The 14,176-nt window shown below is 40.5% G+C and overlaps 1 protein-coding gene across 1 annotated transcript in view; it reads right to left on the bottom strand.

Moving 5' to 3' along the window:
• Positions 1-14,176, bottom strand: part of GRM7 (glutamate metabotropic receptor 7) — a 754,621-nt gene that overhangs the window by 149,802 nt on the left and 590,643 nt on the right. Inside the window, exon 8 of the mRNA XM_059662903.1 lies at positions 3,985-4,920. Within this exon, the coding sequence (XP_059518886.1) occupies positions 3,985-4,920 (936 nt within the window). The remainder of the gene's footprint in view (positions 1-3,984; positions 4,921-14,176) is intronic.

Raw genomic sequence — 14,176 nt, 5'->3', positions numbered from 1 at the left:
GCTGAACTAGTTATTCGTGCTGAAGGAAGAGACTAAGATGATGAAGGCTCCTACTATCCTAGGTGACTGCAGTGGAACTTAGCTGATACATCATAAAGGTATAAAGGTGGACTGCACCACCAAAAGGCACTGGCTAATACCAGCTGGTTTCAGAGGGCTGTTTAGAGAGAAGTTACCACCAAGATCACAGCAGGAAGCAGAAAGGAGATGGTTTCATATGCTACTGATATAACCAGAAACAGACAAAGTAAACAACAGAAGTAAGATCTCAACCACCAGTCTCCATGCCCATCAGAGCATGGGTGCACAGCCTTGTATAAACTATGGATCGGAACATTTCTCTCCACTGTGTTGTGATGCACCCCAGAAGGAAAAATAAGGATTTTTCTTTTAAAAAGAAGTTTGTGTATGTGTGTGACTATGTGCATATTTATGCATCTAGAAGTAGAGACGTCAGACTGTTGACAATGAGTCTCTCTAGGATGGAGTCCTTTTTCTTCATTTACATGCTATTTGTAAAAGGCTAAAAAAGAAATGTGACTTTCATAATAAAAAAGAGAACCTGGAAAGTTCTGAATAAACACAGCATCTGTACGGTGTCTCAGGTTTGGGCTGGGTGGCCTGTGTCCCTCCCAACCTGAAGGTGCTTCTTTTCTAGGTGGCAGGCAAAACTCTCCGAATAGATGTATCCGCAAGCCAAGCCTTTGTTTCTCATGGAAAAACAATCCAGTCCTCCAACGAACAGTGTCACTATTTAACAATGGGATATTACCACAGCTCACTAACCAACTAGCTCCTACCGTGCTACTGCCCTGCCACTGGTGATCTTCCCAAGAATCATTAGTCACCTAAACAGAAATTCTACAACCAGGAACGGTTCTTTACGGCTTAGGCTTACATCTTTCCTCCCCAGCCATGTTGTAAGGTACTCACCCTAGAGCAGTGATGGCGAACCTATGACACACGTGTCAGGGGTGACACGCGAACTCATTTTTTTGGTTGATTTTTCTTTGTTAAATGGCATTTAAATATATAAAATAAATATCAAAAATAGAAATCTTTGTTTTACTATGGTTGCAAATATCAAAAAAATTCTAGATGTGACACGGCACCAGAGCTAAGTTAGGGTTTTTTAAAATGCTGACACGCTGAGCTCAAAAGGTTCGCCATCACTGGCCTAGAAGGTACAGGGTTAACAAAGACAAATAAAACAAGATAGCATCTTCCTTAACAAGAGGAAGTTGTTTTGCAAGAAAGAAGGAGCATTCCTCATACTTTATGCTGTGCTAATAAACTCAGTGGATGAGAAATTTCACAAAGATATACATAGCATAATCAAAATAAATTAAATTTCCTGAAACAGTAAATAGTTATTACTGAATTCACTGCCTAATTGCCCCCCCCCCCCATTATAATAAAATGCTTCAATTTGAAACAAAACTGTTAAACCTAAACAAAAAAGGAGGGGTTATGTTTGCTAGTTTGGTAAGAATGCCTTTTGCTGTGACCTCTTTGCTGCATTTGGCAGTTTGTCACCTTCCACAATTTAAAGTCCATGGTTTTATGTCCATTAAATATAGGGTGCCCCCAAAAGGTATACATGCACTTTAAATAGTTATAAAGGCAGTGTTTATTAAAACATATTTCATTTTTCAAAATTGAGCTGCTAAAGGGTGTATACATTTTTTTGAAACACCCAGTATTCTTAATTGATCACTCATGCTTGTCTAGTTATATGCCTATTATTGAGGTGTGTGCATTTTCACATAACAATTCACTATTCCCATTTGACAATTCAGTACCTTTGTGCCAATCAACCATGTAGAACACCATAGCCCACTGAGGGTGTACAAAGGCGAATATGTGCCGTCTAAACTCAAGGATTAAAAAGCTCATTGCTTGAAGAAAGTTTCATTTTTCCTGTAGTCCAGAGCTACCAGCATATTTACTAGAACAACCAGAATACATGAATTCAATTTCAAAAATTTTGTATCATTTACAGGTTTTTTAATGAGTAAATTATAACCCCTAACCTTCCTGAAAAGATTCATAGTCATGACTGGAAATGGATAGAAATGATAAATGATATGGTAGACATACTAGTAGATCGTCAAACATGCATTACAAAAAGGCTCATCTATAAAACAACCACAGTTATTTCTCCCTTTTATATGCCTCAAGAACAAATTTTCAAGAAAAGGACTTAATGTTTCCTAACCTCTTGCATGGAGAACTATGTTTGTTTTCATAAGAAAATGATCATTACCTCCACAGGCTTGGATGATGCATATCATGCCCCATAAAAAGTTCAATGGTTATGGACTTACCTGGATACATTTGGAGAATTTTTTTCCTTCTTCTCTCTATTGCATTTCACTACCCTGACTCATATTTTACTACCCCCTTGGCTCAGGGATAGATAGATGCAATAAAATGAAAGTCAAGTTGGTTTCACAGACAGTAAACATGCATTATGAATATGAAACATACCATCAGATACATATTATGCTCATTGAGCATACATTTTAGACCTTCCTTCGAGACACTTTATGACTAAAACCGTAATCTGGAACCATTTACTGTCCTTAGCTTTAGAATTCTGCATGGTTTCATGAGATGTTCACTTTAAAAAATGCAGTCTAAACTTATAGCTTTTGAATCAAACAATATAGGTGAAAGACATTTTTAGTTGAAAAACCAGAAAAATAACCACTAATCCTGTTTCACAATGAAACAGAGAACAGAAGTAACAATAAAATATCAGATTCAACTAATAGAGTAAGAAATCTGTAGACAGTCCTATTTCACTCTTTGTTTGCTCCACTTTGGGAACTAAGCCCCTGAATGCTTAAGAGACTTCTCCAAAATAACATGGTATCAGGCTGAACCCCCAACATCCCAGCTTCTAATCAAACTATAACTATGCTTTCTCCTACAGAATGTTCAAGCTAGGACTCTGAGTCTCAGTTCTGGCTTCAGTTATATCAACATGTCAGACTGCATTCACTGAGTGAAGGACACCACATCTTAAGATCAATATATTCAAATGGCCCAATTTGCATATACACAAAATTATAGGCAGATAGGGGTGGGTATAGAAGTCAGATGTGTATGAATCACATACACACAAAACCATCACCTTAGTGTTGCTGTATTTGCATGCAAATTGAACCTGCAGCTAGTTATACATGAATTGCATTAAGAATCAACATATTAGGGCTGCTTAATTTTCAGAAGCATAAAAACTTATAATTATACATGGGGATCATATGCAGTGACTATATTTAAGACCAACATATTAGGGTCCACTAATTTTAAAAACTTTGAACTTTCACAGTTTGAAGATATTTGTTCTACTGTGTGTGTGTGTGTACAAATTTGAGTCTCTGGTATCACTCTGAAGCACTTGATGTGATTAATATACCTAACAACACAACACATTTCTCAGAATGTATCCCCACAGTTAAGCAGTAGATGATGGTATATATATATATATATATATATATATATATATATATATATATATATATATATATATATATATATCCATCACCACAAACATGCAGTTGAGCAACTCTAATAGTTTGTATAGCTCACGTACTAGATCCAATCCACAGTGACAACCTAAAGAGCCACTGAGGAGAAAGCGAGTGAACTAGGAATGACCATCCTGATCCTGGAGGATGAGGAACTGTGGCCCCCCTCTCCTGTCCCTCAGAAATATGTGTAGAGAGAGTGGAAAATTAATTATAGGAAGGATTACTTTGAATAGATTAGATCATTTCATACTGGATAATCTCTTGCTACATTGAGTATTTCTATAATAAAGTAACTGGAAAATGCTACCACTGGTTGGCTTTCTCTACTCTTAGGAATACCATTCTGCATATATAAAACCTCTTGCTCTCTTCAATTAATTTGGTTTCCATCTTTACAAAAATGAACACATTTGAAATGCATGGTGTGGGGTGCATTTTCACTTACCTTTTCCGCTGACTGAGCGGTGCCAAAAAAAATTGGAATGAAGGCAAGCCATACTATACATGTCGTGTACATAGTGAATCCAATGGGCTTGGCTTCGTTAAAGTTCTCTGGGACACCCCGAGTTTTGATGGCGTACACAGTACATGTGACCATGAGAAGAATGCTATATCCCAACGAGCAAATGATTTGCAGATCTGTGATGTCACATTTGAGAACTCCCCTGGCCAGCTCGGGGTTCATTGTCTTATGTTCATCATAGTCTACGATGATGTTGGGTGGGTCAACGCCAAACCAAATGAAAACACCTAGAAGCTGAACTGATATTAAACTTGAAGTGATCGCCAGCTGTGATGTCGGGCTGATGAGTCTGGGAGCTGTCACTGATTTCTTGCCCTGCTCAAATATGCGATAAATCCGGTTGGTCTTTGTCAAGAGGGCTGCATAACTGATGCACATCCCCAAGCCCAAGAACACTCTCCGGAAGGAACACACCGCCACGTCAGGCTTGGCTATCATCAGGAAAGTGATGATGTAGCAGAGAAAGATGCCCGTCAGCAGAACGTAGCTGAGTTCCCGCCCAGATGCCCGGACTATGGGCGTGTCGTTGTAGCGGATGAACGTGGCCATGACAAAGATGGTGGCGATGATGCCCAGCATCGCTAAGAAGACGGGGATGACGGCCCAGGGGGAATGCCACTCCAGCTTGATGATGGGGATATCCTGGCAGCCAGTCCGGTTCTCATTGGGCCGCTGGTCATACGGGCAATGCTGGCACGTGTTCTCATCGAACTGGTACTGGTAGCCGTCACAGGGCTCGCAGGTCCAGCAGCAGGGCGTTCCCTTCTGGGTCTTCTTTCTCTGGCCGGGTTTGCAGGGCAGAGTGCACACGGAGTGCGGGATCTCCCGGACTCCTCTACCCCATTGCATGTCCTCGATCTGCAGTGTAAGGGATACGAATGCAACAGCGCATTATTCGAGAGAAAAGGGAACGACTAGCAACAAACATAAGAGAAGTATTTGACCACCTGATGAGGTCATGTGATTTACTCCTCTAGTAGGATCTACAACCAAGATTTGACCCCCTACCAATCCATTGCAACATCCTTACCATTCACATAGTCGTAGATATGTTCCAAACATACTTAATTCTAAGAAATTCCTGTGACAATTTTAAAGAATACTAGTAAAAATTCTTTGTCTCCATTCCTGACCTCCCAAATAAGAATATCCTGAAAAAGAGCCTTTGGATCTACTTTTAAGAAGTGCCCTGGGAGTCCTATGATTAGATAAATTGAGAAATATCCACATGCTCTCTACTGCCTTCTCCAGGATAAATGCAAATGTCTCAAACCACAGTAAGAAACACACACACACATACACACACACACACACTGAAGTAATATAAAAAGCTAAATTCATCTCCATTATTAGGTGCTTTATTTTATTTTTTTATTAAATCTTTATTGTTCAGATTATTACATTTGTTCCTCTTTTTCCCCCCATAGCTCCCCTCCACCCAGTTCCCACCCCACCCTCTGCCCTTACCCCCCCCCCCACTGTCCTCATCCATAGGTGCACAATTTTTGTCCAGTCTCTTCCCGCATCTCCCACACCCCTTATTTAAAAATGTTTTAAAATTACTTTAAATTCTGTAGCATCACTGCCATTGTCATTGAGAAATTGTGAAGCAGAGTAAGCCTTTCATTTCATTTGTCACCCAGGAGTGAGAAGGTTCACTTTGAGGGCTTTAATTCTAGTGGAGGATATCCTAAGAGTTCAGGAAGCATTCGATCAGAAAATAATACGGTCTGGAAACCTTTCAAGATTGGCCATGTACCTATTTGGAGATGAAAATTAAACTAAAACACTCTAACTTAGAAGAGGATAGACAAGTGTTTGCTTAATTAGAATATTGATTTTCTGGAAGGGAATCCATAATCGGCAGTGTTCTGAGAAATAATGGCATTAGAAATACAACACTTTACTATTGGGCTGGAATTCCTGGTGGTGGTTACTGCTCAGCTTTGCCAGAATGGCAGCTACTGTTCTTCTTTTCTGAGGCCATTTTCTCAGAGCTCTTTTCTGTGAAAGTTACATGGAAGCTCCGGGGGCAGCACACAGGACACAAGCGTGGCCAATGAGTAGACCACAGTGGATCCCAAGCCTGAGTGTACATCAGAACCACTTGGCGGACTTGTTGCAACCCAGTCTGCTGGCCCTACTTTCTAATTCTCAGATGCACTGGGTATGTAATGAGCCCTGAGAATATGTATTTATAACAATATCTCAGGTGCTGTTGCTGAGCATTCTCTAGGGACCACACTTCACCCACCACTGATACATTCTCCTCCCAGAGCCTGGGTCAGGGATGGGATTGCCTTGGAATGGCACAGGATTTAATTTCATGTTTTTTATTGAGATTGTACAGATTAAAAATCTTTGGTTTTGTTGGGCTTGCAGTTTCCAGCATGTAGGGATGCTGGCTGGTGCTTAGGGCTACAAGAAGGAAGACGTTTGTCAGGGAAAGAGGGAAACACAGAGGAAAGCAATGCAGAAAGTTGAAGACAAAGATTACTCTTGAGCCTGTTTGAGCCACTGGATATAGCTATGCCTGAAGCAGGAATTCCCAAGGTTGTGCCATTATGTAAGCTAGTAAATTCTGCTACGCTGAAACACTTTACATAGCATTCCTATCACTTGCAACCAGGAGTCCTAAAAGTTATATGTACTAAATAGTTTCAGCATCTACAAGTTGCAAAAGATACACCTACCAAATTAATGAGAGAAGAAATTAAATTCCAATGAATAAATTTGGCTGATATTCCCCATGCTTACTTAATTGAATTTTTAATACAAAAATAGGTTAGGAAGATACTAGAAAGTCTGAAGCTTTTTTAAAAGATAAAAATAATTTTAAGAGATAAGAGGGAAAGAAAATTAATTCATAGCTCATCAGAATTTCACTACTGTGTTAAACAGGATATAATTTAAGCGGGGCGTGATATTTCTATCAAACTTGAATGAGAACTACCTTGAAAATCTGAATCAATGTAGTTGACTCTGAAAAAATATGGCTCAGGGTTTAAACTTCATAAAACATCATATCCTTGCAATGGTTGAATTTAGACTTTAACCAGAGACCCAAAGATATTCAGATGAGTCATATGCACTCATTTGCCTGAATATAAAACCCACGTCAGCACTAATAGCTCTAAGTATAAATAAAATAAATCTAACTAAATATGAAACATCAATAATATTTTCTCTCAACATCATCATTTTGATGGAAGTAAGTCACTGGCAGCCATCCCCAATTCATAAAATTCAGGAAATCATTTGTAACAAGAGCGAAAAAGATGCGCATTCACTTTACAAATGTCAAATTTTAAGAACCCAGAATCTAAAAAAGTTACTATTAATACAAAGGTTTTCAAATGTCAAATTAAAAGGCCCTAGGCCTGGTTAATAAGATAAATTTAAAAACTACAAGTGAATTTTATTAGCTAAACTTGAGGTTGCCTATTCCAACATAAGTGGATACTAATATGCCATGATTAAGCTTGATCTTTGGGAACAGATGTAGGGCTCATACAAATACAGGCACAAATAATCATTCTGTCATATTCTAAATGTTGCCAGCTCACTAATTCTAGTTCCCCTTGATTAAAATAAAATGCCTACAATGCTAACAGCTTTTTCTCTCAATTTACCCAAATAAATAAAGAATTGTAACTATAAAAACTGCATTGACTGATTACTTAATTTGTTTTCGATTTTCATTTAAAGTAGATCTCAACTCAATTTAATTGCATATATTAAACCAACAAAGTTGCCTCCTGCTCCAAATGAACAATAGCAATTTACTTGCTTTGCCAATTGAAAGAAATATTGATAATATAGGGAGGGGCAAAAGTAGTTTATGGTTGTATGTGAAGCAGTTTATTCTTGTAGCAATTATTAATTATTGTATTATTCTCCATACAAACAATGGCAAACCTACAATGGTACCAAGTAACCTGTAAAAGCTCTGGTAAGTGAGGATTTTGTTAAAGTAGCGCATATGACTTGTGCATATCTATACCCACATACACAAATTCAGTGCTTTGTTTTATATGAAGAAACAGCCACCTGCAAAAGGCTATAGGCAACTATTTAAGGAAGAATAATAATTTAGCGCTATGAAGAAAACAACTATACTCTCTGAGGGCTAGTAGGGATGCAAATTTCAAGTTCCTTTCTGAACTCTGCAACAAAATTGTCTGTTAGCTGGAAAGCCTAACTTATATGGATAGGTGGACTAATGTTTTAGGAAAAAGAAAATTATGAAGTTCTGGTCAATGAAAGCAACAATAAGCCTGTTGTGAAATCCTAGGAAAGTGTTCTTCATTCTTAAAAAAGAGACAGAGAAGGGATATGCTGTCTTCAGCCTTTGAACTTTGATGTGTACAAAAATGATGTGATGAACTGCAGCAGCCATTCTGTATCCATGAAGAGGCAAGTCTAAGGAATAAAGCCAATATGCTGAGAATGGAAAAAGAAAGATAAAAATAATTTGTGTCTTTGATAGCATAGTTATGTCACCAACTTAACCAACACTATTGACTGGTACCACTCTACCACTGAAGTTCTAATCTACACTAATCTACACTAATAAAAGAGAAACATGGTAATTGGCATACGACCGCTACCCTTCCCATTGGCTAATCAGGGAGATATGCAAATTGACTGTCAGCCAAGATGGCGACCAGCAGCCAGGCAGCTTGAAACTAACATGAGGCTTGCTTGCTTCAGTGACGGAGGAAACCAATGTTCCCCGCCTGCCTTGCAGGCCTCTGAGCCTGCAGTTTCAAACATTGTAACAAATATAGATGCTAAAAAAAAAACCCAGAAACCAGCTTTCAGCGAGCTGGGATCTCAGAGCTGGAGTTGATACAGAGTTTCGAGAACTGAAACAAACCAGATACCTGCTTTCAGGAGCGGAGGCCTAAGAGCTGGAGCCTCAGAGCTAAAGCTGGCCCAGAATAAAAAAGAAAAAAGAAAAAAAGGAGCAGTTGGGAGCTTCAGTCCCAGCCTGAAAACAGCCCTCAGCTCCTCACCCAGACTGGCCAGGCACCCCAGTGGGGACCCCCACCCTGAAGGGTGTGTGACCAGCTGCAAACAGCCATCATTCCCTCATCCAGGCTGGCCAGGCACCCCAGTGGGGACCCCCACCCTGATCCAGGACACCCTTCAGGGCAAACCAGCCGGCCCCCACCCCTGCACCAGGCCTCTATTCTATATAGTAAAAGGGTAATATGCCTCCCAGCACCGGGATCAGCGGAGCCGCGAGGTCTCCCGGCACCGGGATCAGTGTGACAGGGGGCAGCGCCCAAACCCCCTGATTGCCCTGCGGCTCTGTGTGTGACAGGGGGCAGGGCCACAACCTCCCTATCAGCCCTGCTCTGTGCGTGACAGGGGGTGGCGCCGCAACCTCCCCATCGACCCTGCCTTGATTGTGACAGGGGGTGGCGCCCCAACCCTCAAATCGGCCCTACCCTGAGCATGACTGAGGGTGGCATCGCAACCTCCTGATCCGCCCTGCTCTGTGCATGACAGGGGGCGGCGCCCCAACTCCCCAATCGGCTCTGCTCTGAGCCCGACCAGGGGCTGCACCTAGGGATTGGGCCTGCCCTCTGCCACCTGGGAGCAGGCCTAAGCCAGCAGGTCGTTATCTCCCGAGGGGTCCCAGACTGCGAGAGGGCACAGGCCGGGCTGAGGGACCTCCCTTCCCCCCGAGTGCACAAGTTTTTGTGCACCGGGCCTCTAGTATGAAATAATAGCTTTCCTTAATGTTTAACCAATTATTTTTAAAATATATGTTTTCATTAATTTTTAGAGAGACTGGAAGGGAGAAAGATATAAAAAAACTGATGAGAGAGAAACATCATTGGTCGGTTGCCTCCTGCATGCCACCTACTGGGGATGGACATATTCCCTAACCAAGAATCAAACTGGTGACCTCCTGGCTCATGCTCAACCACTGCACGCAACGGCCGGACAAATTAATCAATTCTTCATGGCAGTCTACTACTTGCAGCCAAACATCTAATACATTCTTTCTTGCTTCTGCATCTGGTGCAGACCTTCTGAATCTGTTAGACAATTGGTCAGTAATGCAGGTTCTTAGATGGATAACAGGTAGCTCTGGAAGGGAAGGGGACCGTTGAATCACACATGGTCAGAAACACTTATCTCTGTCTCCTGAGAATGCTCAGATAGCAGGGTCATAAAGTCCTGGACTCAGAAAATCAGCTGTGACTCCATTGCTTCTTTCTCAGACAAAAAACAAGGAAAAGCCACCTGTCAGCTATAGGTCTGTGCCACATGCGTCTGGCAAAGGAAAACTGGGTTCTGGCCCTAGACAAGAGTGTGTTACTCCACAGGGAATGTGCAGACCTCATAATCACTGGAATTAAAAAATAAAACCAAATTAGTTGCTGTCTGACTGCCAAATGCAGGAATTAAACAGTGACAAATTTTATAGTGTTTGGAGCACCCATTTTCCATCTAGAAGAGATCTGGTACTTTCCCGCACACAGTCACTTTCTATCTGAAAGAAAATGTTGTCACTCCAGATATATTTTCTTTGGTGAAATTGAATTTGCCTATTTCCAAATCCTACTGTGTAGACCCAGCTGGCTGCGGCTTCTATTGGATACTTCTCTGTAATATTAGTTTTCCTTATTAAGACCTTAATAGAATGAGATAATTTTAAAAGAGCTTTCTTACTAAAATGCCATGTATTCAATAAAACATATCTGTTGTATCTAATTTATAGAAAAAGATTTCTAGGAAAATGCAGAGAAGTGTTCACTTTTTAATACTAGAAAAGAGCCAGGTTTGGGTTCTGGTGGAGGGTGGCTAAGGTGAAGTGGCAAGAGCTTCATAGGAAATTCTGTAGCACCTCAGTGTCTTTTTTACTTTTAAAGACTCAGCCCCTATTTTTATACCTTAGGCAGCATACCTGTACTGTGAAACAACATTTCAGGACTGATGTATTACAATAAAAACACTCATTAATTCACATTCTACTTACTCAACATTTGTAATAAAAATCGTTTTTGTTTGTGTGTTTGTTTTACATGTTAAGGAGGAAGCACCACACACTGTCTGATTCGGATTGGCTTTTTGCTGTGGTGGCCCACAGCCGTTCACAGAGAGCCCCTGGAGGTCCAAGATGGGAATGCTTGGTGTGGTTACTGAGACTTTATTCTGAGTCAAGCCAGTGGTTCCCAAACGTGCCTGAACATTTGGATCACTTGGAGATCTTCCAAAGATTCCCAAGAGGCATCAGCGTGTTTTAAAGCTCCTTCGGTGACATGTAGACAAGTTTGGAGCCACAGATCTAAGCTCTCTGACAGACTGGAACTTAGAAGAAAACCTTGGTGTTGTTTAGCGAACCCAGGGACTACAGATTTACTTCTCCTGGCTTCTGTTCTTGATTTGTGATGCACTATCTCATTAAAAGTCTAAATGGGTCACTCACACTAATTTTTAATATGTTTTTATTGACTTTGAGAGAGAGGAGAGAAAGAGAGGGATAGAGAGGTAGAATCAGCCATGAGAGAGATTGATAGGCCACCTCCAACTGGGGATCCAGCCTGCAATCCATGCATGTGCCCTAACTTGGAACAAACAGTGACCTCCTGGTTCATAGGTCAATGCCCAACCACTGAGCCACTCCAGCCGGGCTAAATGGGTCACATTAATTACTCAGTTATACTATATTGTGAGTTAACAGGAAAGTCTGAAGCTGTAGTGGAATTATAAATTTAGACCATCAGGAAGGTCTCCTGACTACGTTTCATAAAGTCATTGGCCAAACAACTTCAAATGCCTAGAGTCCCAGCACATAAAGAAGTGGGTGAGAGCCCGGTGGGCTTAGCTCAGCGACCTGTGAACCAGGAGGTCAAGGTACTATTCCTGATCAGGCCACCTGCCCAGGTTGCAGGCTTGATCCCCAGTGTGGGGTGTGCAGGAGGCAGCTGATCAATGATTCCCTCTCATCATTGATGTTTCTATCTCTCCCTCTCCCTTTCTCTCTGAAATAAATAAAAATACATTTTTTAAAAAAAGAAGTGGGTGAGAGTTGTGGACGAAAAGGGGCCACATGTATCCTGACTAGCTCAGGGAAGCCTGCATGGTGGCCTTGCAAACTCAGAGACCTAAAGTAACCACAACGGATGGCCTGAAATTAAAACTTTTTAAATTAAAAAGCAGTTTATGGTGGGTAGTCATATCCTAGGCTGGTATCTTCCCTGACAAAAGTAAATCTTTACCTTAACTGAGCCTATTGTCTTTTGCATCTACAAATAGCATATTGTTGGAATTTCAAAGTAATTTTACTTTTTCTGGACCCCTCAAAGCACAGGCACCACTCTGGAGACCACGAATCCTTTCATTTTTATTGAGTTAATCACTGACTGTTAATATCCTGCACCCACTTAAGTAAAAGAAGTGTGTGCCTATCATTTTACTTTTTATCCAATCCCACAGGTTTCCCAGCCTTGCTTTCCCCCACCTCCCTAATCTATCACCAGTGGATTTTGTGTAACCCACTTATGTCTCCTCTTTTGATTATAATATGTAAAACCAGGTGCAAAACTGCCATTCTCCAGAGCCTTATCTCAATCCATTGAGATTCCGCTTCCTGGCAATTGTTGACAGTTTGGCGCAAATAAACTCACAAACATTCTTTACAGGTTTGCACGTTCCTTACGTTAACAGAGTAAAAAACATTTCTTTTCCCAAAACGACCAAGTCTAAAGGAACACGGTGTCATCATACATACATATGTGTTAAATTACATTAGGAACAGATTTCATAATAGTTCTGCCTAAATGATCTGCTTTTACTATTTCAATGTCTGCATTTCCCTTAAATGCAAGGGGCAAGATGATAGGTACTTGTTTTAAATGTATATAATTAAAAACTCCCAGACTAATTGGTTTCTCTTTCTTGACAAAACCTTTCTATACCTCTAACTAAAAATGGTTGACTTCACTTGGTTCCAGAACTATATCTTTCCTTTCTTTCTTTTTTTTTTTTTCAGAACTGAGTTATTTGGAACCTTCCAGTTTTTTACAATTTTGATACCTTTTTAAAAATACCTTACATTCAGATAGCCAAACAATGCACATCTGCTGACACTGGTTAGCTGACTCTTTCTGGAAAATATTGCCACTGGAGCAACCATCCCCTTACAATTTATATGCTAACCACAAATAATCGCTTATTCCTCTTCCTTGGGGAACAGTTCCCTAAAATACGTTTACCAACCAAAGATTAGATGTTTAATCTTGTTCAAATTGTTAAGCACATGTAAAATTCATTTTTAAGCCATAGATTTAAGAATAATTTGTAATGTAAACATATTCATGTGAGTACCTAAAACATACCACAATTTATACTTGCTCAAAACTGAACTCGTGATCTGCACCAGGAACTTGCAAACTATTGCTCGTGGGCCAAATTCTGCCCGCTGCCTGTTTTTGTAAATAACATTTTATTGGAACATTATGACAAAGTTCTTACATTTTGTCCAGGGCCAATTTTATGCTGCCATGACAGAGTGGAATAGTTGTGAATACATGCCTGCAAAGCCTAAACTATGTACTATGAGGCCCTTACACAGAATATTGGCTGACTTATATGCAAAGAAAACTGAAGGACAAATCCCTAGCTCAAGGCAGCTTTATGTATCCTTGAACTAGGGATTTTTTCATTTTTGACATCTTCCTTGCCCTTGCCCTGTCTCACCCCATCACATTACCAACAACTTGCATAGATTTTCTCTCTTGCAAATCACTCACCCTTGCTCCTGTAACAAGTTAATAGATTGGCTCCAATCAGCCCTAAATAATTAATCACCAGCTGTTTTCCACTGAACTGCAATAGAACAAGGAAGTCTCAGGTCATAGCCAATGGGAAAGGGAATAACCCCCCTACTACCTGAAAGGGACCCATAAGACTACCCATCTCAACCAGTCTACAGAGGCTGCACAGAACGAAAATTCTAGCCCTAGAGACAACCTTTTGATGACACAAGGCCACAATCTTCTGGGAGCTATATGTTAACTGTTCCTGAATTTTACATGTGATCCATGAAGTTGTATGAACTGCCTGTGCCTATCCATTATACCAGATGGTGTAA

Source organism: Myotis daubentonii, chromosome 14, assembly GCF_963259705.1.
Source record: "Myotis daubentonii chromosome 14, mMyoDau2.1, whole genome shotgun sequence".
Taxonomy (NCBI): Eukaryota; Metazoa; Chordata; class Mammalia; order Chiroptera; family Vespertilionidae; genus Myotis; species Myotis daubentonii.
This window is presented reverse-complemented; position numbering and strand designations above follow the sequence as displayed.